We start from the raw sequence: 23,620 nt of genomic DNA, 5'->3' as shown, positions 1-23,620 counted from the left end.
GGTGCGTGGTTGCAAAACTTGGCCAATGGCTCACAGGGGACCTACTGACAAGCGAGAATTTATGTGATGGTATTAATCTTAAATGTTGCATGTAACATCCTTTTGCCATCAAGAAGTATATGGGAAGCAGCTACTCTGAAGCTTTGAAGCGTGCTGCAGACTAGCTTCACTGAAATTTGGTCAAGGTGGTGCCCTGGTTCCCATCTGAACTTCTCCATGGGTCATAGCATAAGCAAGGGGGATCATGTAGATGCAAACAAAAAACTTCTCCATTTAAGACATTTGAAAAATGTCTATCTGAAAATCCACGAAGACATACATACATCCATCAGACCCACTGTTATTTTGAATCAATCCACAAGCTTTATCTCAACCACATGAGTCAAGAATAATTTTTACAGTATTAAGTTCACAACCTGAAACTACAGGATATAAAAAAACCCACAGGATAAAATAATTATACCAATCATTCTGCTATACATAGGAAGAGACAGTATTACAGAGAGAGATTTAGAACTTCTCCGTTAAACTTTGGTACTTAACATTTCAAATCTGAACAGCATTTTGGGGAACAGAACATACACAGGAAGGTTAAACTTTTGTTTGGTTAAAAAATATCCCACTAGTTTCCCCTTAAAACTACCATGTAGCCATTCATTTCTACGCAGTACGTTTGTCAATTGAGGGAAGAAGCCACCAGGGCTAATGTTCTAAAATTTGCAACACTTAAAAGCAATGCTCTTAAAGTCACGTTTAGAGAAAAGAGCTTGTTCAATACCCTCTCTTACATTCTGGGATTATCACAGGTCACACATTACAATTAAATCCATTTGTAGGCATCAAAACAAAAATGTTCTGACTTTAGAAACTCAGCCACCTGCATCACACATTGACTTCAGTTTATTTTGCAGGCACTCATTTCAAATAGAGATTTTCTTCAGGTGTACACAACTTCAGTCAGCCAGACCGCCTTCGCTTTTGAGTGCTCTTTAAAAGACGAATGTTGAAAAGGCATATTCCTTCCTCCTTTGCAGTGAATGGATTCTTTGAGGAAATGGGAGTATTAACTGTGATACAGTTAATACAGCTACCCTTTTTTTCAAATTCTTTCACAAAGACATCACTGCTTCTGGGACCCACAGGCCCAATATTATTCACAGACCACACACTGGGAGGAGATGCATTGACCTCAGGTCTGTTACATCACCATTAGTGTTACCCCACCCAGGATCTGAATAGTTCATTTGGATGAAGTTTCAGAAGTTATCAAGAGCAGACTGCATAATAAGCCACAAAGTTGGGCTGATTCAGTTTTGAAAGTCTAAACAGTGCCCAAAGAGTCAAAGAGGCCAAATTTTCCTCAGTTTTTGGTTTTGGTGGTTTTTTTTTAATTCATATTACAGATTCCCTATTTTATTGCTCGGTCCCAAGGAAATGAGACAAAACTTTCATCTGTACTCATTTACCTCATGTATCATTTAGAGGAATCATACAAAAATCCCTTCTGAATGACACGGCCTCCTGAATTCTACAAGCTGGACGTGAGGCTCTGCCTTACGTGAGCAAAGAGCACAGTCTCCAGGGCCAGACCGCAGGGCTCTCCTACTTCTTTTGTACAGCTGAAGCAACTCAAAGCAAGTGAGAAATTACTAAGGATTCCTTCCCTTGACACAGGGCGTCCTTTGGGTGCATGGATGACAGGGTAACCCACTTTATGCAACAAATGCATGTCCTTCCCAGAAGGGGCCCATCAGGGGTTATAAGCAACTAAATGGATTGGGAGCAGATATGATAATGTAAAAAGCCTTTGAGCAGCAGAATGAAGGACTGCAGCCCAGCCTTGAATGTGTGCTAAATTACACCAAAAGCCAGAATCTTCATAAGATTGAGGGAACAGAATGAGACCTGGCTTCCCTGTCCTTCCCTCTTCAGACATACTGAGCATAAACACAGCAAGACAGAACTGTGCTTTTGGTTTTTCATTTCTCAACCCACTTATCCTTTCATGTGCCCATAGGACAAAGGGCAGAAGTAACAGAGAGGGTTAATGGCTTCACTACAGTTGACTGGTGTTAAAGCCAGGGCAGATGTGGGCTTTAATTAGAAAGCAGCTGCACATACATAAACCACAGCAATCTTAATCCAGAGAGTAACAGTGTGAATACAGACCTCTTGCAAAAGCACATACCTTTAATCTGCATTTGTCTGTGTTTTTAGGGGGAAGGGGTTTCAGCAGAATTCTATCTAGGAGCTCATAGGAGATAGAAGGAAAAAGTACATATATGTCTAAAAATCAGAAAAGGGCACGAAGAATGTAAACAGAGAGGAATAAAAATAACCACATAGATCAAGTTACTCAGCACCAAAACAGAACAGTAAAGTTTTCCATTACCTTTCACAGAATAGAGCTCTCCCACTCTGAGCAAGGCTCCAGCTGTTCTCTTGGCTTTCCCTTGGGCATTGATTATGCTGGACATCCTGTGAGCCCCCCCAAAACTGGCAATTATATCTAGAATATCCCAGCCCTTTAGGAATTCAGGTACCCCATTTGCTAGAAATACTACAGAGGAGGAAATCATGAACATCAAGTTTACTTTGTTAATTTTTACCATGGTCCGCTGGGTAGAATGTGGAGGTTCCCTTGTCGGGAAGCATACGAGGGCACAGGAGGCAGTGCTGCCGGACAAGCCAGGCGCTACACACTCCCTTCAGATCTGCAGGCAGCAGCAAAACCCTGCAAGCTGCTCCCTGACAACAGTATAAAAAGGAGGTTACTTAGGCCCAGAAAGTCCATTAAGTCTGAACTCCACAGGCTTGTTCATCCTATGTATAAGTATATGCCTGAGTACTCCAGACAGAACAATTTTTTGGCACACCTCAGTATCCGGAGGAGTGTTCATGTCCTGCCTCATCATATGGACTGCATATGCAGTGTAAATCAGTGCAATGCACTTTATGTTGTCAGCTCCGCTCAGCTCTAAGACTCTAAATCTTTAATGGGATCTGAAGGTAGAGAAGAGGGTGGGTAAGCTGGGAATTTATGTATCTCAACATATACTCCAGTAAACCATCTCCCTTTCTGTCTTAAGTGATTGTCCATATGCAGTCTTACTCTCTTAGGATGCTTATTATCCACTAACTTTCCCACTCCACCAGTGTAGATTACCTGGATGAGAAGCCCCTGGCCTTCAAAAAGAAATAGAAAGACAGAGAAGAGGACAATCCTGTCAGGAATTACAGCAGCCCTAGAAGCTTCTGTAATAGCACATTGTCTAGTGTAAATAGAGAACCATGTGGTGACTTTGCAAATTGCATGCTTAATGAACAAGATGAGAGAAGTTAGCTCTCCCTAGCAGTTCTCCCTAGCACAGCTCTGACATACCTGATGTCCAGGCAAAGCATTCTTCTTATAGTGTCAAAAGGTGTAGATGTCTTTGGAGATAGATGCATTGGGTTTGCACGGCAAGGTTTTGGTAGTGGGGGGGCTACAGGGGTGGCTTCTGTGAGAAGCTGCTAGAAGCTTCCCCCATGTCCGACAGAGCCAATGCCAGCCAGCTCCAAGGTGGACCTGCTGCTGGCCAAGGCCGAGCCCATCAGCGATGGTGGTAGCCCCTCTGCAATAACATATTTAAGAAGGGGAAAAACCTGCTGCACAACAGCAGCTGGGAGAGAGGAGTGAGAAGATGTGAGAGGAGCAACCCTGCAGACCCCCAGGTCAGTGCAGAAGGAGGGGAGGAGGCACTCCAGGCACCGGAGCAGAGATTCCCCTGCAGCCCGTGGGGAAGACCATGGTGAGGCAGGCTGTCCCCCTGCAGCCCAGGGAGGTCCACGGTGGAGCAGATCTCCACCTGCAGCCCAGGGAGGACCCCACGCCGGAGCAGGGGGATGCCCAAAGGAGGCTGGGACCCCATGGGAAGCCCGCGCTGGAGCAGGCTCCTGGCAGGACCTGTGGCCCCGTGGAAGGGACCCACGCTGGAGCAACTTGTGAAAAACTGCAGCCCATGGGACAGACTCATATTGACACAGTTTGTGGACGACTGTCTCCCATGGGAGGGACCCCACGCTGGAGCAGGGGAAGAGTGTGAGGAGGAAGGAGCAGCAGAGACAATGTGTGATGAACTGACCACAACCCCCATTCCTCGCCCCCCTGTGCTGCTTTGGGGGGAGGTGGTAGAGAAATCAGGTGTAAAGTTGAGCCTGGGAAGAAGGGAGGGGTGGGGGGAAGGTGTTTTAAGATTTGGTTTTATTTCTCATTACCCTACTCTGATTTGACTGGTAATAAATTAATTTTCCCCAACTCTAGAGTGTTTTGCCTGTGATGGTAATTGCTGAGTGATCTCTCCCCGTCCTTATCTCGACCTATGAGCCTTTTGTTATATTTTCTCTCCCCTGTCCAGCTGAGGAGGGGAGTGATAGAGCAGCTTTGGTGGGCATCTGGCAGCCAGCCTGGGTCAACCCACCGCAGTCCTTTTTGGTGCCCAAAAGGTGGAAATGAAGCCCTCTGTCGCTAGACAGCTACAGGTTTGAAGCCTGCACCCCAGACTACTGCTGGTCATCTGGGACCTGCAGCCGCTCCGCTACCAAAACCTTGCCGTGCAAACACAGTACAATAGTAGAGCCAAATGGGAATGTCCCACAGGAATAGGCACTCAGCTGTGACAAAGCTCATCGCTTTTTCCCCATTGAAAATATTATGGTGGGAATTCAACACTGACAGGACCAGATGCTAGCAGAGCTGAAAAATCTCTGGTCTTCCATAGATTTCCATGGTTGAATGTACGAATGTGCACAGGGTGAATGTGCACAGGGACAATCGGTCAAAAAAAAGATATAGGGGAAATCTGGTCTGGGATCTACACAATGTCTAGCTAAAAGTGCCTTATTTCTAAATCCATATTGGAGTCCATCACTTGAGTAACTGTGGTATACATACACAGAGACAGCATGATCTTCAGTTGAGAAATGAGAGCAGTCCAGGTCTGAGTCTTGGATTCTGTTTAAATGCCACCAGTGATTCACTGCCAAAGTACAGATCACTTCTGGTCTGGTTCAGTGGGGAAGCCACTCAGGCAGTGAAGCTGGCTGGATAACAGAGATGCCAAAGCAACAACATGGGATATGAACAGGAGGGGCAAGAGGGGAAATAACTAGTATTAACTCTAATATTAGCTTTTTTCATTTTTCAGCTCTGATAAAGTGCCTGTATCCATATGTAGGCACACTAATGAGGGGCGTGATTTCCAGAACCATTGAGTCTCCAGCAGTTTCTGTGGAAATTGCTATATAAAAATCTAGCCTTTTACAAGGGACTAAATATGCATTTGAATAGCTAAAGCTAGGCCACTGTTCTTAACAATGACGTCATAATATTTTTGTTTACATATCATAACAGCTGGGGATGGTGCAAGGCTGATCAGCAAACTGAAGTGGGATTAAAATATAAAGCCAGTATTAATTGTATAAGCGAAAACCAAGGTTGGTAACCTTTTATGTGGAGACTGTGCAAACTGAATATTAAAGGGGAAAAATTCCAGGAAAACCTGACAGATTTTCTTCACTGCAGCCAGTTGGGGAGGGGGAAGGAGAAGAAAACAGACATTCAAAGAAAGAAAAAAAGGGGAGAAGGAAAACAGGAGGTTAAAGATTCCTTTGGTAGGCTGATAGGCTGAAATAATTCAGGATGACAACATTTTTAAATTCCTGACAAACACACGGGCCTGCTAGTTGGAGAATTTTGTCCCTTGTCCTCATAACTGACGTAAGGCAAAGTGCCAGAGTTATGGGGATTATTCCCCCAGAAAGCTGTAAGGTGTAAACACCAGGACAGGACACCAAATGGTTCCACTCTCTGACATCTTCTTGTAGTGACTGATTCAAAGAAATAAAAAACATTTACAAAGATTCTGTACAATGGTTGGAGTGACAGTTTGGCAAAGGAAGATAATGAGACTCCCCCCACAACGTTTACATCAAGTCATAGAAGCATCTATCATTTTATCACAGCCTTCAAGGCAAATTCTGTACACAATTATAAGAAAGTAAATCTGGAGTACGGGTGTGGATTTCATGGTTTTGAATTCCTGATGATTACTGTTACTGAGATTAACATTGAGCAGAAATCAACCTTCGGGTTGAGCAGAAAACCAGCCCTTCATAAAGGTAGATGAATCTGGAAATACTGATCACTTACATAGTCCTTAACTGGACCACTGCTTAATGAAGGTTATGACTCACCTTCCATTTAATTTGTGAATATGTACCACATTTCCTTCATTCCCCAAATATCCCAGTGATGGCTGCTGGCATCTGTGTGCACAGAAAAGTAACTAGCAAAGTATTTAATATATTGCAGCTTCTTCTACTCGACGTAACAGCAGGAAATAGCCATTTTGTGTGTCGGTGCTTCAGGGACCAATTGCCAGCACCTGATACAACGCTGCTAGACCTTAGAAGCAGTGCAGGAATTACCGGCATAGAGGGAATAGTTTGTGAGTGAATTGCACTACCTCCAAATGAAATCTTTCCACCCCAATCTTCAGCTATAAAATAACGTACTGCGGCCATTTCCTAACATCCATCTTACGCTGCAGCTACTTTTTCATGTATCTCCTTTTGTACAAAGCACATTGAAGTGGGGAGTGATGGGAAGGTCAGATTTGTTTTGGAAAAGTCCAAAAGCTCTTTCTGCAGCACAGTTATTAGGAGGACTGTGAGAAGGCCCAGTGGCAATGATATATAGATAAACATCTGCATTCCTTACATACCACAATCATTTTTGCTTCAAGTAGAACTTCACACTTCCAATGCTAAGCAGATTGTGTATGTGTCAATTAGACACCCAAATTCTCTCTCCCCATTTGGTGTCAGGTATCCATTTGATAATTTGCTTTTGCATTATGAAGAGCCATGACTGACTCGGTGATCCTTTCTTTAGATTTGTCAAAGCTCTCTTGCACACTGAGCAAACACTTAGTCCCCTTACAATACTGTATTAGCTGACTCTTTAGTCAAAAAGTATTCTACTACCTTAGTCTCGTATTGCAAAGATCCCCAACTATTTTATGCACTGCCTACTTAAAAAATAAATAAAGATTGAATTACATTCCTGAGCCCAGGATCCTCTTGCACTATACAAATGTAAGTATTTAATTTGGCTTTCCCTGTTTATGTTAGTTTGTTTTAGTTGCTCTGTGTCTTACTCAACCACAAGAATGCGGTATAATTGGACTTATTCAGTACTGTGTGTCTTTGGCTGCTTTTTGCTTCCCAGAAGTAAAAAAAAAAACGTTTTTAAAAGAAGGTCTAAAAGTGTTTTTTGTTCTTTAGTTGTGAAACTAAAAACTAGACAAACAACCAAAAGAAATTTCATACCGAGAGCCTGCAAATAAAGGCATAGAGTTAAAAAATGAACTGATTGTAACATTGATGAAAGGAAGCAGATCGCCAGCCTGTAGAGACTGAAGTCTTCTGCTCACCCCTGCAGAAACATGTTGGAGATTAGAACTGTGTGGTATCCCCTCCAGAGCTCTCTTCCCAGCGTAAGTTGGTTTATGGCAGGTACAGGGAGAAGAGGAAGAAACGACACAATAGTCAGTGCTGGGGTGACCTTTCACGGAAAAGTTTATTCTAGCCTGCAAGAACTCCTTGGGAGGCACCAAAAACCTGTTTCAGCTCCCACTGTAGGGAATGGAAAGACTGCTGTTGGCTGTAGAAGGAGCTGCCACATGGCACAGGAGAGGCTCGGGTGGTTGTCTCAGCACCGCGGCACCTCATGCCCAAGCAGCAGGACTGACAATACCAGTCCCCATGGCTCCTTCACTGAGACTGTCCAGAGTGGGTATCAGTAGATTCTAATTCCGGTGGGGTTTGTTGACTAGCAGACGAAAACCTGAGCTAAAACCCTACTTATTTTACACTGGTGTCCAATAAGGTTTCATATGCTCAGTCACTAGGAATGCCATCCTGAGAGACCAGAGCCTGGCACCTAGTCTGAAGAGTAGCCCTCTCTGGTTGTAAGGGTTTATCTACAAGGAGCTTCTTGCAGACTTAGACCCTAGTGATTTAGGCAGACTGCCCTCAGTGTATTGGGAAATGGTGACCATATACAAAAGCAGGTCTTTCAACTTAGTAGCTCAAGCAAATAAACTGTCAAAGGTTTGACACCTACTGAACTTTTTCTGGCTTTCCATCCATCCCATCATTTCATTAAATACAGATTAATGCCTTAATTTAGCACTTTTAAAACAAAGAGTTTTCAAATTACAGGCTGTATTTTTATTAGCAGACATTACTGGCAAAACACAATAGGCCGGTAGGAGCATATTTGTTGCTGGTGTAAGCCAGTTCACTCCATTGGTTTCAACAGTGCTATGCTATTTGGCACATCTTTACAAGCTGGCCTTGTTTTTGTAACTTAATTTAAAATAGTTAAATACTTTTTTATCTGAGTGAAAGAAATGTGCATCAGCATCAATATCTACTATGCCTAAGTAATGACAGTCCTCACATTCCAAGAGGATCTTACATCTCAGCTCTTCTCTGACAAATTTCTCCTTTCAGCACTCAGGAGTAAGAAGCAGGTTCAGTGGGGGATGAGAGCGACCAGGGAGAATGAGGGATCATCTTTGACTCTGCAGGAAAGAAATGCTACTTAAATGTCAGGCTCTAAGGAAAATGGGGAATCCTGTAGGCCATCAAGCAGCAGAGGGATTTAAAGAAATAATCCTGGCCTCACAGATCTTGATGGTCATCAATAGCATCTGGGACAATATAGAAGAAATTTTGTGACCGACAAGTTTTATTATCTTCCCTTAGATTCACACTAGTTTACAAGTACATAAAGTTTCCCTAAAAAGACATTGAAGATTATCCTATGAAATATGGTATGTCTAGCAAGATAAACTCTGCATAAGCAATCGTTCACATCCAGTTCCACATCGAGCACACTGAGAGCTTTTCAGTGCAAAGTGCACGGTCAGGGTCGGGGCTGGAATGTGAAGTCCAGCCCTTCCCAGACACAGGGAGTGTGCCTGAGAGTAAGCCTAGCTGAGGAAAGTTTAGGGCAGCCCTGTAGATGGTTTTGCCTATTTCTGTGAAATGTGTTAAATGAACAACAACCAAAATAAATCTCCACAGGAGGCTGAAAGCAGCAGTACCCAGAGCAACTCTAGTCAATACTCTGAAGTAGCTCCCAATTTGGAGATGTTCTTAGTTTTCAGATGCCTGATAAAGATGTCCCACCCAGAATCCCCACATCAGTTGCCACGTTTTAAAAAGACTGATTTTCTTATGCTGACTTCTATGCCACAAAAAGCTCTATCTAGCCATAAAAAGCTCAATAATTTTACTGAAACTGCAGGAATTTCAGATCTTTACATTTTATAATTGTTTGTAATTTAAAATTGGGTTGTACAAGTATTTGAAGTGAAAATTTATCGTTAAGTATTGTTCTAGTGCTTGGTTGTTTACAAGCATTGTGAACAAAACTGATTCTATACTCAGTTTTAAAATGGATGTACAGCACGCATTGTGTTAGCAAAATAAGGAATAGCCAAAGAGGAGCAACGTAAAGCAGAGGCACACCCTTCTGAGACAGAATGCAAAGCAACACCCGTAAGTAAGAAATAAATAATCCGTCACAAATTTTATACCTTACTGTTCTCTGTTTCAGGGCCAATACATAAATATTTTGCAGATGCTGTCTACTGGGGAAGTAGAAAAATTGTACACGATTTTCACGTAGTAAATAAAATTAATTGGAAAACTATTCCTAAAAATCTCATAATTTCTTTACTTATGCTAACTGTTGCAACAAGAAAAGTGACCAAGGCAACTGTCTCTTAAACATTTATGATGAGCTGAAAAGAAACACGGGAAATGTAGATACATGAATGTTAACATCACTAAGACAGCAATCAAAGTAGAAATAGTTTTTTTAATAAAGCCCTGATCATAAAACTGAGAAACCACTGATATCCTTGAGAAGTTCCACATTCAAACTCTGAGCTATTAGATGCTTTCAGACCTTAGGAGGTCATACTCTCATTGATTATACAATGCTGCCCTCTAGCAACTGAAAACACAGGATTCATGAAGGTTTTTCTCAGAACACAGGTTGTCCTTTCAAAAAGCGTTTGCTGTTTGCCACACTTGTGCTTTAAACTGCATTTTAAAGCTCTTATTTGGTAAATTTTCTACACTAGTTGCATTTCCCCTGGATAAAAACAAGCAGAAAAATTGGCTACTTACTTGCAAAGGTGAAAGTTAAACATACCTGACCAATCTTTGCTCCGTTAGACCACCTGGTTCCCTGATGTATTATCAGGGAATCTGTTTCCAGCCCTTTGCTTACTCAGTGCAAACGGCACTATAAGAAAAACAGTCTGGTGCCAGTGAACTCAAGCAGTGGCTCTACGTGCTTCCAAAGATCTAGGTAATATGTTGTCGTTTTTTCTAGCACTACACGTACAGGGCACATTCTAGTTCAAGGCTGGAACTATAAAACCCAACCACACTAGACCACACTCATGGGGTCTGACACATCCTAACCCATTCTGCCTCTCCCACATGTTCCCCCCATAACTTGTGATCACTCTCTGCTGCTAACTCAGTCCACCTGGGAATTAAGATGCCAATAAAATACATATTCATTGAAATTAAAAATTAAATCAATAATTTTTAAGGGCAGTTATAAAACAAATAGTTATCATTTTGTTTCTTCTTTGGCCTGGTAAAACACATTAAAATTCCCAAGCCCTGTGTGGATATTCAGGCCTAGGCTAGCAAGGCATCAAAGCACATGCTCATCTCTAAGGTACCCTGAACAGTACCCCTGAAGTCAGTATGAGTTAAAGACAGACTTACACTCTGCTGAATGCCTGCCCTAAACAGAAGTTAAGATTCTGATCTCTAATTGAGTTGAAAGCCACTGAAAAAGGGTTTCATTTAGAAAATCTTGTTCGAATTAAAACAAACCCACACTGGCTCCAGACTGGAGAGAAACATAATTAAATATTCTGATTAAATGGCTTCCAGGATTACCAAAAATAAATAAACACAAGTTTTCTGTTAAAAAAAAAAAAAAGCCATCCCAGGGAAAGCACCAGAAATGCTGACAAAACAACAAAGGTGAGTTGGCAGCCACTGGGCTAAGGGAAGCTCTTCAGCTACCTGTAAGACCAAACTGTTCTTTGAAATGATGCAGAATTGCAAAGTCATAGCAAAGTAAAGGTCAGGCATCAATAGAAACATACCTCAAAAGGCAAAGAATTTGTATTTTACAGAGTATACTCCCTAAGGACCTAGCAAAAGATCACTGCTGTCATGTGAATTCAGTTGATCCGAGGAGGCATTGAGAGGAAGACATCAGTAAGACACATCTGACTCCCTGCTATTTCCCCAAGCTGAATTAGACTGCCACAGGCTATAGCACCCATAGGCTGGGCGACTCAGGATGCCCATCCTGACCTACACGTCCTTCTTCCCCTCTTTCTTTTCAACGTCTTTTGTAGACAGCCCAAGTGGAGGGGGTATGACTACCAGGAATAGTACATTTGCACTGGAAAATCTCAGCTGTGCATCTGAGGAGGCTTTTGTATTGCCCAAATAGGACAGCAAACTTGATCATTAAATATCAAACATTAAATATTAAATATGAGGAGTGAAGGCATGGTAATGGATCTGCCTTAGGGACACCAGGGTACTGAAATTCCATTTTACGGTAAACTGCTACTTTGCATCTGGTGAGAACTTCATATTAAACTCAAAGCATTTCCACTAACCTTTTCCCCATAAATTTAAACCTTAGGAGGAGTTTATAAGTGACGCTACTGAAAAGCATGGCGTGGTAGTGGAAAAATGTGTTACATGGAACAAATCAGTAGATTAAAATCCCAACCTCTATTTGTCCAAACAAATATTCTTTTCCATTAACCATAACACAGGAATCCTGTACCACAGTCTTTGAGGCTGACTATGTGGAACTGCTTTTAAATATTACTTTTGGGTTTCTCTTTTTAACTAACCAATGGGACATTCTTAAAATACCATCAAATTATTTCCCTTGCTTAACATTAATAACATCACTTTTTGAAATGTTCAGCTTCTTGTCCACACCCAATTTGCTGAAAGGTCAGAATTAGATCCACTAGGGATTCATACTGGATAATTGTCAAATAGCACAGCTCCATCTCGGGTAGGATTCTACAGGCCTCAGGCAAAATTCCTACTGTAGTCGTGAGAATTCTTCTTGAGAAAAGACCAAGGGATTAAACTGTTGAAGGAAAAGAATAATTTTATGAAGCCCTGCTGGCCAGTTTACACATCAGATAAACTGGTGTCGGAACTGGCAGGCTATTTGGACAGGAATGGATGAACAATCTTACCCAGTTAGACCTCTGATTCAACTACTGCAAAATCTTGTCTCTGGAAATCAAAAGTTTGCATATGTAGGGGGAGACAAGAAAGCCCTAGATAGCCCAGAAAGACTGAAGATACCTCAGAATAGTACTGAAGTACGTCAGATATGAAAATTACACTTAATCAAAAGAATGGTTAAATATAGTCCTAATATAGTCCTAAACGTAGTCCTACTGCAATGCAAACTTATCTTCAGGTACATGTTTGAGTGCTTTCCTGATTCAAGTTATTAATGAAGACAATGTTTCCTATAGACAGTACTAACTAAACTGAAAAATACAAAACATCAAGAGTACATGTAGCCACAGAAGATGTTTGACATCTTCACTCATAGGAAAATATACCATGAGCTGATAAAAATACCACCACCATGGAGAATCAGATGCAGTGCAAAGAGCTCTGAGGGACAGAAAAGGTAGCAACAGGTCTCTGAGGTGAAGGGAAATTTTTGAATGATGGTATACACTGTGAAACCTTACTGACGTTGCATTTTATTCCTCTTTATTCCTCTTTGTTTGCATTTGTTTTGGTTTTTTGAAACTGGTTTTGAACACTTCCAAATTTTCCCAGTTTCAAAATGTACCACAAATCAGCTATAGATTGAAAAAAAGCACATGCTTGGGCTGCAGTCTGGATCCTGACATATTCTTCCTGTGCAGCTCTTGACAAGTCATTTAAGTTCTCCACTCCATTTCTTCTTTATTATAAAATCGCTACCCTAGCTCAAAGGACTACAGTGATACTACTTTGCTATGCATACTTTCCCAGGATATTTAGATAGCCTGACTGCAGGCAGCAGAGATATAAAAACTATGTTTAAACAAGTGGAACCTCTAAGCCATCTTAGGACAGAATCACTGCACTGGAGACAGATAATGATAAAAGAAGGGAAAGGCAGTGCAGCAACTGCAATAGCAAATTTTCCCCACAGTCAACACATCAGACAGAATGACACCGATGGGCTTCAGGCTGCAGCTGACTTTTAATGGAACCCTTCCTGATTTGTACAGTTCAGAGTAAAATTAAGTCCCACAATAAAGCCCTAACTCTTTTCACAGAAGTCCATGCATTTAGCAACCGGTCTAATCACAACTATGAGATAAGTATCCTTCCTTTTCATCACTCTGAAGCTCATCTCAAGAAAGGATATACCAATTATCTAACTCAACTTCTACACTGATCTGAAATGTGTAAGTTTAGAGAGAATTATTTGGATTTACAGCTGTGCAATGAAGCAGAACCAGGACCATTTTGCTCACTACTTTCCCTAACATTCAGAATAAAACTTTTGGTAATGGAATTGTTAGTATCCAGGAGTCAGTTGCTTTGGGGTATTCTGGTTTATATTATTGTATATGTAAAATTGAACAAATATAGTAAAGCCAAATTGAATGCTTCAGAGCATGGGAGTAATTGTGGGTTTGGTGGCTGTTAATCGCAATTTCTTACTATATTCTCTCACTTTGCGAAGGCAAACCTGCAATGCTCGGGCCAAGCAGATGCAGAATGTATCAAATTAGTACCTTAGGGCAAGGAATACAATAAGATGTTTCATTATAAACTCAGGGAAGCAAACTATATCCTTGATATACTCTGCTCCCAGACATTGCTGAGGCAATTGATAATTCTTTATGTCTCATGTGAGGATCACCAGAGAAAATCTCTGGAGCTAGTCATTAATCAAACAAAGCATAGCACAGAGTTAGAATTTTTGAAATGGTGCCAAAAGCAGTTGTGGAAATTTGCAATGACTACTGATGAGGAACTCAATGCCTAGAGAGAGGGCAGGGTTGTGGCTTTCCTCTGGTTTCTTTTTTTAATTTTCTTTTTCACTGATCTTTACAGAATCTTTATAGGAATCTCACAAAATCTTCCAGTCAGTCCTCTGTAGAGAAGAAAATAAATTTTACAAACAGTTTCTATTATACTGGTACCTTTCCAGTAGTGGGTTTCCAACTAAAGAAGAAAGCCAAAATACAGGGCAACAGTATGGGTCTGGAATAGAGTAGGGTGGGATGAGCCACAATCAGAATGCACTTGGCAAGGGAGATGGGGACTAAAAGTGGGCTTCAAACACAAAGGAGAAAGTCCCAGACAGTACGGCAGACAGGCAAAAAAGAGAGAGAAGAGAAAAAATGAGTGAAGAGCTTCTGGTAGGTAACAGCAAGTGTCTATGCCTAATTAGCCTTAGCTAGAACAGGAGAAATACATTGTAGCAAGCCCATGTGAATCAGTTGTCAGGCACAGGAAAGGGCCTTACTTTTCAGGTTCCTGTCATAAAACAAAATATTTTTCACATTTTTGCACACTACCTAGATAAACAGTGCTAGCTACAGATTGCTGTACTGAAACAAGGAAAAAGACAGTTGCAGTAATCAAGGCCATTAACCTCAGGTTGCCCTATCCTATCAAACCCAGACCCTTACTGTTGAAACAATTCAGCTAGACATATTCTTCAAGGCCCTAACACTTACGATATGCCCTGGGACACTAGTGATGTCTTTGAGGACATAACAGAAGGCAAAAAATATCCGTATTAAAAATAATGCACACTCAGAGAATCACCAGCATTCCATCCAAAAGTTTATTTAGCATATAATACTAAGCAATAGATTATTCCAAGATCCAGTGGACCTTATGTTTAGGCTTTCAGATTGGCATTTTCTAAACTACTGTGTTTGAATTGTCACTTAATATCAAACAAAGCATCTAGGAACATATTACATGAAAGTCATCACAGAACAAGGTTGATTTGATGATTAAATGAAATGGGGAAAACCTTTAAAATGCCCCAAGGAACTCTCAATTGTTTTGATTCAATAGATCCAGTTTAACCCCACTGCAGTGTAAGGTACTGTGTTCTTTCTCTTCCCACTGATCTTACCACAGCTGGCATTTGAGGCCTTTTTTTCAAATCATGGTCACAGTTTTGGATAATGCAAAATGTCAATTTTGTACCAACTCTAGCATTGTCATAAAAAGATAATTATCTGTCAATCCACTGGAAATTTTCCTACTTCAGTGATTTACATGTGCCAGACATAATTTTGAAGTTCATGCTCCAAACAGCTCCCTGAACAAGAGACTGTCTAATAGGAAAAACAATTGGTGGCATCCTGCCCCAGTGAAGTGTGGAAAACATTTACCTGCATTTCCCAGTTTATTTTGCTCAACAGGTTTCTGTATCGGAGTTCTCATTTACAGCCACGCTAGTGTGGTGGCTCGATTGCACTGGTAGAAACAGGACTTTGTTTCTCCAGATCAACCAACACCTACAGGCAAGGACTCTCAAACATTAATGGATACTGAAATCCAAATCCTGATGTGCATACAGACACAACGGCAGATGATTTATTGATCACACTAGACTATACAGTAAGCTCACAGCTAAGGCAGTCCTGGTGGGATAGCACTAGTTTCAGGTACTTCTCCACTTCTTTCCAGGGAAATCAAAGATGAAAGCCAGTACTTAACTTAGACTGGGTGCTCAGGCAAAACTCAAGTCATATGATATTAAAGAAATGACTGAATTGAAGAAAAGAAGAACAAGAGCATTCAAACATTTAGCTCTCAAGAGCATCTTAGATAATTTAGAGGTATCATGATATAAAGCATCATGCTTAGTGGAAGATGTACTTTGTCCATGCATCTATTTGATAAGAACCATAAGCATTAGTGCTTCACTATAAGAACGATGAATGTATGCTAATGTCTTTGTCTCCATGCCAAACCACCCATCTGTTCTTTGCTCAGAATTCTGTCAAGCTCTTTTCACTTTTGCCCTGTTATATTTAAGTTAAAAATTACAAAAATATGCATTGTCTCATATATATAATTTATGATCTAGACTCTCAGCACTAATGAAATTCAACAAAGAGAGAATGGAACAAAGAGAGAATGGTTCAGAATACTAAGTTTCCAATTCGAGATGAAGCACTGCTTTATTGTGTTGCGTTAGCAACCTCTTCATAACAAGGAGACACAAAAAGAGTGTTTGAATTAATGACCTCATTTGTGGGGAAAAAAAATCTCATTTTTTAATGCATAGTTCATCTGCTAACACACAGACACTAGCCTCTAATGATAGTCCTATGCTGATATATCACTAGCAGTGTACCATACATGATGAATTACCCACTAGCCATCATCATTACTGGCTTTAGGTTTTATCAACTTACGAAAAAGGTGCCTACAAAGTCTTTTGCATTATCACTTGCTGCTTCAATGACAGGAACAGAGGTTTGCATTACGAGTTTTTAGGAGATTAGTAATCAGACGTCTTGAGCTCACCACGAAATTTATGAAAAAATATATATCAACACTAGAGAGTGCCTACTGCCTTCTGTCTGAGAGTGAATGCTGCAACATGAATCATAATTATTTAGGCCATAATTTCTAATATTCTACATTTCCTTTTGGTCAGCAGAAGTACTTCAGAAAGTGCCTGCTGGGGTATAAATACAAATAAAATGCAATTGTCTACTCTTCTACATCACTTATCATCAGAACAGTTAGAACTGTAGATAGACCAAAAGACCTGATAATGGGCCTTTTTCTCCAAAGCACCTACAAAAGGGAAGGTCATAGCTAGGCATTCTCAGCTGCCTTTGTATATGTGCAACTTAAACACCTATTTATTTTCATAGGGCAAATGCTTAACTCCTTAGCCCCACAGAATATCACTGTGAGTGTGAAATTACAGCAACTAGTATATATGAAATACACTCACATACATACAGCATCTTCAAGATAAAATGCTCAGATACGTTTAAAGAAGTATAGCTTCATCACGTAAAGTGGACATTGCTATCAGAATGATTAAGTGATCACATACCACTATGGTTGAAGCACATTAAACATTTTGTTCTCCCTATGATGCCATTATGTTTGGCACATCTTAAAAAACCGATGTTAAAACAAAAGCACATTCTAAAGAAAGGGAAATATTCAGCTCTTTTGTCAGATGCACAATTGCTTTCCAAAGCATCAGCTTCCCATAATCCGGTCCCATGTGGCTTGAATCTAACCCAGTTATGGTACCGAAGCTTTTTCCCTTTTCAGTGTCAGCACAAAGAAAACTGGGGACTAGCTCCTAGTCCATGCTCTGGCAGCTTTAATACTGTCCTAAATAGGTTACTGAGGATTACTTTTGGCAATGCTTGGGTAACTTAACTGATGTCAAGCCAATGTACCCAGCCTTGTGCCAACTGCTTCTTGTTCTCTTCTAAATCAGGGAAGTAACACAAAAAAGTGCCAGGGAGCAAGCTGAGGACTGGGGCTAAAGTATGCTATGCTCTAGTGATCTCTGTTAGCACAAGGAATCCATAGAGGACACTTACAGACCAGAACAACCTGGAGTAGTCCTTAAGCTACTGTAATTTGTTCTGGGCACAGTATAGAGATGTCGATGCCTCCTCCAAGGCTGTGCCAAATACTCTGGCAATTCTTGGTAATTTGTCCGTAAGTCGGTGTTTGCAGAAAATTTCCTGAAGTGTTATGTTATCCTTCCTTCCTTCCTCAAAACTTTACCTGAAATCCCTTTCACTCTATGGGACCAGGAACGGCTTAAAGGGGGTATTTATCATTTACCCTACATAGGACTGAACTTTCCAGGAGTTAGAACTGTGCAGTTTCCAAGACCTCTGCAAAACATCAGCTTGCCTGACTGCTTTGAAATTTAGGAAATAGGGCACTGCTATAAAATACTGTCACTACAGCACAGACATTACAGTTGAAAAGAACTTTTTTTGGTCATATTTCCTCTTCCATCTGCTATTGCAGAACTTTCTTCCATGCTGAACTCTTAAGGGTTAACTGGCATTGGGTGGAGGAGGGGGAAATCGGAGGTCAGCTCATGTTCTGATACCAGTGAACTCACAAGTTACTCCTTAAGCATGTGGTTTCATCCTAGGTTCTTCCTGCCAGCAATTTCTCACTTTAATCATACACCCACAGCAACCCAGATCTTTAAATTCAGCAATTCTTTCTCAGGTTTCAGCAAGTCATTGGCAGCCTGAGCTATTTTTGGGATATTTTCTCTACTGCAGATGCAGCTCAGGAAAACGCAGGGAGCATGCTAAAGACCTGCAGCTATTTGCCTTGTACAATTTGCTCATTTCTCTTTATTTCTCTGTTTTCCTGCACTGATCACTTAAAGGACAATCTCTCTTGCAAACAAAATCCCCGGAGCCTGATTAGAGGGACTGAAGGCTCCCAGACACGGATTGCCTGCCAGCCACAGCACGGTAAGGACATGGACACTTTTGGCTAGCCTTGCATTGCAGCTTTTTAAGCTTTGCTGAACGTTTATTTGTGTCCATCGCTTCCAAATCAACACTGCTGGCATGGCAGGCAGTCTCCAGCTCCTGGTCTCCATTTTCATTCCCTAAAATCCTCAGCACTTGTAAGTAACACATTTATACTCACCATCTCTTTGTGTGTTCTAGAAATCAATGACTGACACTAATATTGATCAGTTCCAGGGGTTGGGTTTTTTTCCTTACATCTGTTGGAGATCTGTAATTTGTAATCCTGATTGAAACTGTGGATATTTCTATTGCCTGATCTTCCCTATTTTAGGTATATTGTTAGTTTTATTATTTAGCTCAGCAAATTACTCAAATCAGGGAATGGTTTTATGTACAGTAGATGGAAACATTATTAAAAAGATCTGCTAGTGCTGATTTACAGTTATATACATAGCTTTCTTGTCTTATGTACCGGCTCTGCTATAATATCTTTAAGCTGCCACATAGCAGTTCGCTAACACTACAAAGACATATACAGCATAAAACGAATGCAGCAGACATAGCTGTACTAAAAATGAATAGGTTTTATCATGCAGTTCTTTTTATATATGCTCACAGAAATGCACCAAGTAAGCTCTGCAAGAATGGTGAGATTCCAATTTATAGGACATACTATTTTATCGAAATACTTGTAAAAACAGTTTAACATCCTCAGGGACATTTACTTATACATACTACTGCAGGAAGGTGAACACAGTTCATGTCTAATGAATGTACAAACCAAATTCTGAGAATCTCTGGTGACAGAAATTGGAAAAGGGATTCTTTTGGTCCTTTCCTGTATTTCAGGCTTTTTAGAAAAACTGGAATTGCTTTACGCTTTATCCTTTCATGTTCAGTAATATGATGATTGCAAACAGAGAATTCCCCTGAGGGCTTAATGTACATCATCCAAATATTTGACTGCAACTCAGTGTTTGTTGTCCTATTAGGAGAGGTTTTAGAAAGCTTGACTTTGCACTAGAGGTAGGGAGGCCTTCAGATAAAATAAGCAATCAAAAGCTACCTGTGTCTGCTGCCAGAACAGACAAGAGCATATGGTACCATTGTAGCCCCATAATATTTCCTATCAAAATGGTTAGACATTACAGTCTGCAGCAGAAACAAAAGTTAGCACAGCCTTTGAAACGGTATTTTAGGAACTTATTCAAACTTTGCCTTTCACCTTTTCAATACGGGAGAATTTTGTGTTCATTTTCTAGCTTGCAAATGTTTCTTGAGTGATTTATAAAACCGATTGGAGGGATGGGAGAAATCCTGTATGTGCACGAGTGGACTGAAGGTCTTCAATGCTTATTTTTCAGCATGGGAAAAGTTCTGATGTTGATATGCAAAGAATTTAAAAAAAAAAAAAAGCCATGCAGGATATAATGACTTACAACTCAGAGCACGAGAAGCAAAAAGTGAAAACTTCAACTGGTATCAATAGATTTAGGATCAGGCTCTGAAAGTGGTATTTTTGCTTCTGAAAGCCTCTCGTCAATTTTGAGACAATGTCTACGACACTGTCTATGTTGCTTCTGATCATAAGAATGGTCTCTGAGCCTGGCGCTCTCCTCCCACTGGTGAATCTCTGCCTCAGTTTCACTGAAGTCACTGATACTAAATTAGCTTAATGAGAAATATGAATCAATCCTTTAGTCCTTAGTTCCATTTTATACTCAATCCCAAATGTTAGCACTCAGCTTGCTGCAAATCTTAAGACTCGACACATTTCCCAGAGACCACAGGAAGAAAGAAATTATTATAGCTGGATGTGTTTTGCTGAAAGTTAGCAAAGCATTTGATTGTTTGCTGTTATTAGAAGAACTGGTATGTCATTAGACAAGTTACAAGGCATGCATGTAAATCTAGATCCCATATTTCTCTCTCTCAAAAAAAAAGTTACTCTCAGCACAAGCAGAAGTCAACTGAAGGAAGTTCTACTGACAGGACAGGTCTGTGCAGAATTGATTGTTTTGGGAATTCAGTGCAATAAAACTCAATACAGTGATACACCTGTACAGGTAACCATTCAAGTGATGCTTGTTTGGGCCCATTTTAGAAAATGTCATACTAAATTGTGCCATTGATAGAAATTATTATTAGAAAGACAATGCATGTTATTTCACAATATGTGCAGAAGGGAAATAATCTGACTAATGAAAAAGCAGTTGCCATCTAGGATATATTAACTTTTTATTTTTAAAACAAACTGTTGCACACAGGAGCTCTCTGGAAGTTGAAAACCCCATCTTTGTCAGAGGAGGAATGTAGACCATGGGGATTAGCAACTCTCCAGACATTCCCAACTGAGGATACACTCATGCTATGTTAATACACTTTTTTTTGTGCATATACATTAAATCAGCCACACACAAGATACTAAAGATAACCGAGTCTATAAATGTACTAATTTATAATTCAGCAGCAGCTGTGATGCCAGGCACTCCGTAACTCATCCTTGATGGTCCTCGCCTAAAGACAAATATATATAAAGGGCTAATGGATATCAATAAGGGCAATGGCTAAAGTGGAACCCATGCTGACTTACAGTAGAACTTGTTCTAGAGTCAGAACATGAGTCAAAACCACAGTTATTTCTTCACTTGAACAATCAAAGAAGTGGGTCCCTCCGATTTTAATGACATCCTCAGACACACACTAAAGTTACAATAAATAAGTTATTGTGCATGAGCACAGCCATGGTAACTGGCCAGTTATATTCTCTTCACCTGACTTATGTTTTTAAGTTTACTCTTTTCAATTTTAGCTTAAAATTCAGTTAAAAAAAAGGTTTAATTGGTCCTGCACTACTCTGTAAATGGCTAGACTAAAAGCGGCTATAGTCTCAATGGCTCCACTGACATACAGCAACTTACTACACCGCAACAACCTCATCAGATGGCTTAGCCCTTCGTTAAAATTGAAGGAACAGTTTTATTTTTTCTGGCTGTCACTCTGCATCAGACTAATTCTACTAAATCCAGTCGAGGGGCTGGGTAGAAAGCAGAATCATCAAGAAAAAGTGAGTAGTACAAGAATTCCTCAAGGACTGGGTCTGACTTTTAATAGTCTCATAGAGCAGGGCTCTGCAACAAACAACTGACAAATTTTCCTGGCGTTATGTTGGGAAGGCAGCATCAGTTTAGAGGAGGAATATCACAGACTAACAGAAATGAGAGGAAACGCAGTAGAAATTTAAGGCTCATCAGAGGCAGGAATGAGCAGATGAGGGAGCAGCCTGGAGTGGCAAGCTGCAGACTCGTGTGTGAGGAGGTGGACACTAGCCCGGCCGGTCCGAGGAGCTCAGCTTTGTCTTCTCTGTAGCTGCCAACCCCCGGCAGCACCAGCAGTCCCCAGCCTTCTCCCAGGTGGCCGCGGAAGCATGAAGATGCTCTGCAGCCCATTTCTGTCTGATCCTCCCATCTCCATTTCTTCCCACATCATCCCACAGCGGGAGCAGGCCTCGGCTGGCTTCTGGCTCTCGCTTCAACCTCAGCCTCAGCCTCGGCTACTGCCTCTGAGAACAGCCAGAGAAGCACAGGGAGGCAGTAAGGGCTACCTGGGAAGGACCAGAGAGGGGCTACAGGGCCTGGACAACAGGGTGGGAGCGACCCAGGAATGGAGACGTGACGGGACGTCCTGGGAGGACTGTGGAAAGAGACAGGTAGACAAGCAAAGCGCAGCTGCTTCCACCCAACACTTCCCAATGTGATACAGCTGAGAAAAAAAGACAAATCCACTTTACAGTATGCCACTAAAGACACTAGAGACAGTATAGCACTGATGGCATCCTATACGTACGTGTGAGTCCCTGTTTGGAATATTATAAAGTTCTTGTCACTCACAATACAGAAAGATCAATATGTATCATAACAATGAGCCAGAAATATGACTGCTATTGGTAAAGATATCATCATGGAAATTAGTTATTTAAGACGTATGACAATGTTGGCCCAAGAAAAAACAGATATAAATCAAACATAGCAACTAGAATTAGGAGAATACACTGAAGCAGTGAGATGGGAGTGAGAATCCTACTATCTTCTTTTTTAAGATGGAGCATGATCAATTATCAAAAGCACTGTATGTTTTTGCAAGTTGCTGCAACACTGTAATCGCTCCAGGACTGTTTTCTAGGTCACTGTCGTGCCTGTTAATATAAGTGAGAAAAGAATCAGTTCTTGGATGTAATGCATGGATGAATGGATAGGTGCTGTAATTTACTTAGCAGATGTTGCTCCTTTTGACATCACTTGTATCTCTGTACAAGACTAAGATAACATTGAAGTGATAACATCAGCCTCTTTAAGACACACAAATGAAACTAGCACTGTGAGTCAGAGAAGAATGAATGGAGCAAACTCGATTCTTGTTGATATTCTGAAGAATCTAGGAAATCTGTTATGAGGCTACACACATTAGAGTATATTGAATGTATCTTAAGTGTAAACAAGTACCAAAAAGTTATTTTCATATTAAGATTTTTCCTCTTTTGCTCAAAAACCGAGTTGACCTGGTAGTCCAACAGGCTGCCCTCACTGTGTAGGGAGGGGAAGATGGTGGGCATAAGACCCTTACTTCCTTTTCCCCCCCAAAAAATGAAATTGAATGCCACATGGATGAGAGACAGAGACTATAGCACAGATCTGGACTGATTTGTCTGTCTGACACCAAAGCAGCAGACCTCAAGCACCAAGGCTAAAATTTTTATCAAAAACATGTCAGAGTATCATAACTCAGTTCCTATGTAGATTCTACAACTGCCATATAGATTACAGTATGTTTGGCTTGTATACTTTCAAGGTCTTTTCACAGGCTGCGGTATCGATAGAGAGAAGGCTCTAAGTAGCCTTCAACAGAAATGAGCACTTTTGTTGCAATTAACCTTTACAAATGGATTGGCTGTTCTT

At 40.8% G+C, this 23,620-nt stretch overlaps 1 protein-coding gene and 1 non-coding gene across 4 annotated transcripts in view; one reads left to right on the top strand and one right to left on the bottom strand.

Annotated features, from left to right (window-relative positions):
- Positions 1-4,475: 4,475 nt before the first annotated feature.
- On the bottom strand, positions 4,476-4,562 carry TRNASTOP-UCA. Its single transcript has one exon. It is a non-coding gene; the product is annotated as a tRNA-Sec (tRNA).
- Positions 4,563-18,391: 13,829 nt separating this feature from the next.
- AMMECR1 (AMMECR nuclear protein 1) overlaps positions 18,392-23,620 on the top strand; it is a 108,136-nt gene continuing 102,907 nt past the window's right edge. The window contains exon 1 of one of the 3 annotated variants that reach the window (XR_003920922.2): positions 18,392-18,662. Coding sequence is in view for 2 of the 3 variants with exons in the window: in XM_041119139.1 (XP_040975073.1) it covers positions 18,491-18,662 (172 nt within the window). In the remaining variant the exon portion in view is untranslated. The remainder of the gene's footprint in view (positions 18,663-23,620) is intronic. The other 2 variants (XM_041119139.1, XM_029997256.2) reach the window with 2 other exon arrangements.

The sequence above is a fragment of the Aquila chrysaetos genome, chromosome 21, assembly GCF_900496995.4.
Source record: "Aquila chrysaetos chrysaetos chromosome 21, bAquChr1.4, whole genome shotgun sequence".
Lineage (NCBI taxonomy): Eukaryota > Metazoa > Chordata > Aves > Accipitriformes > Accipitridae > Aquila > Aquila chrysaetos.
The sequence above is the reverse complement of the archived record's forward strand: the minus strand, read 5'-3'. Positions and strand labels throughout refer to the sequence as shown.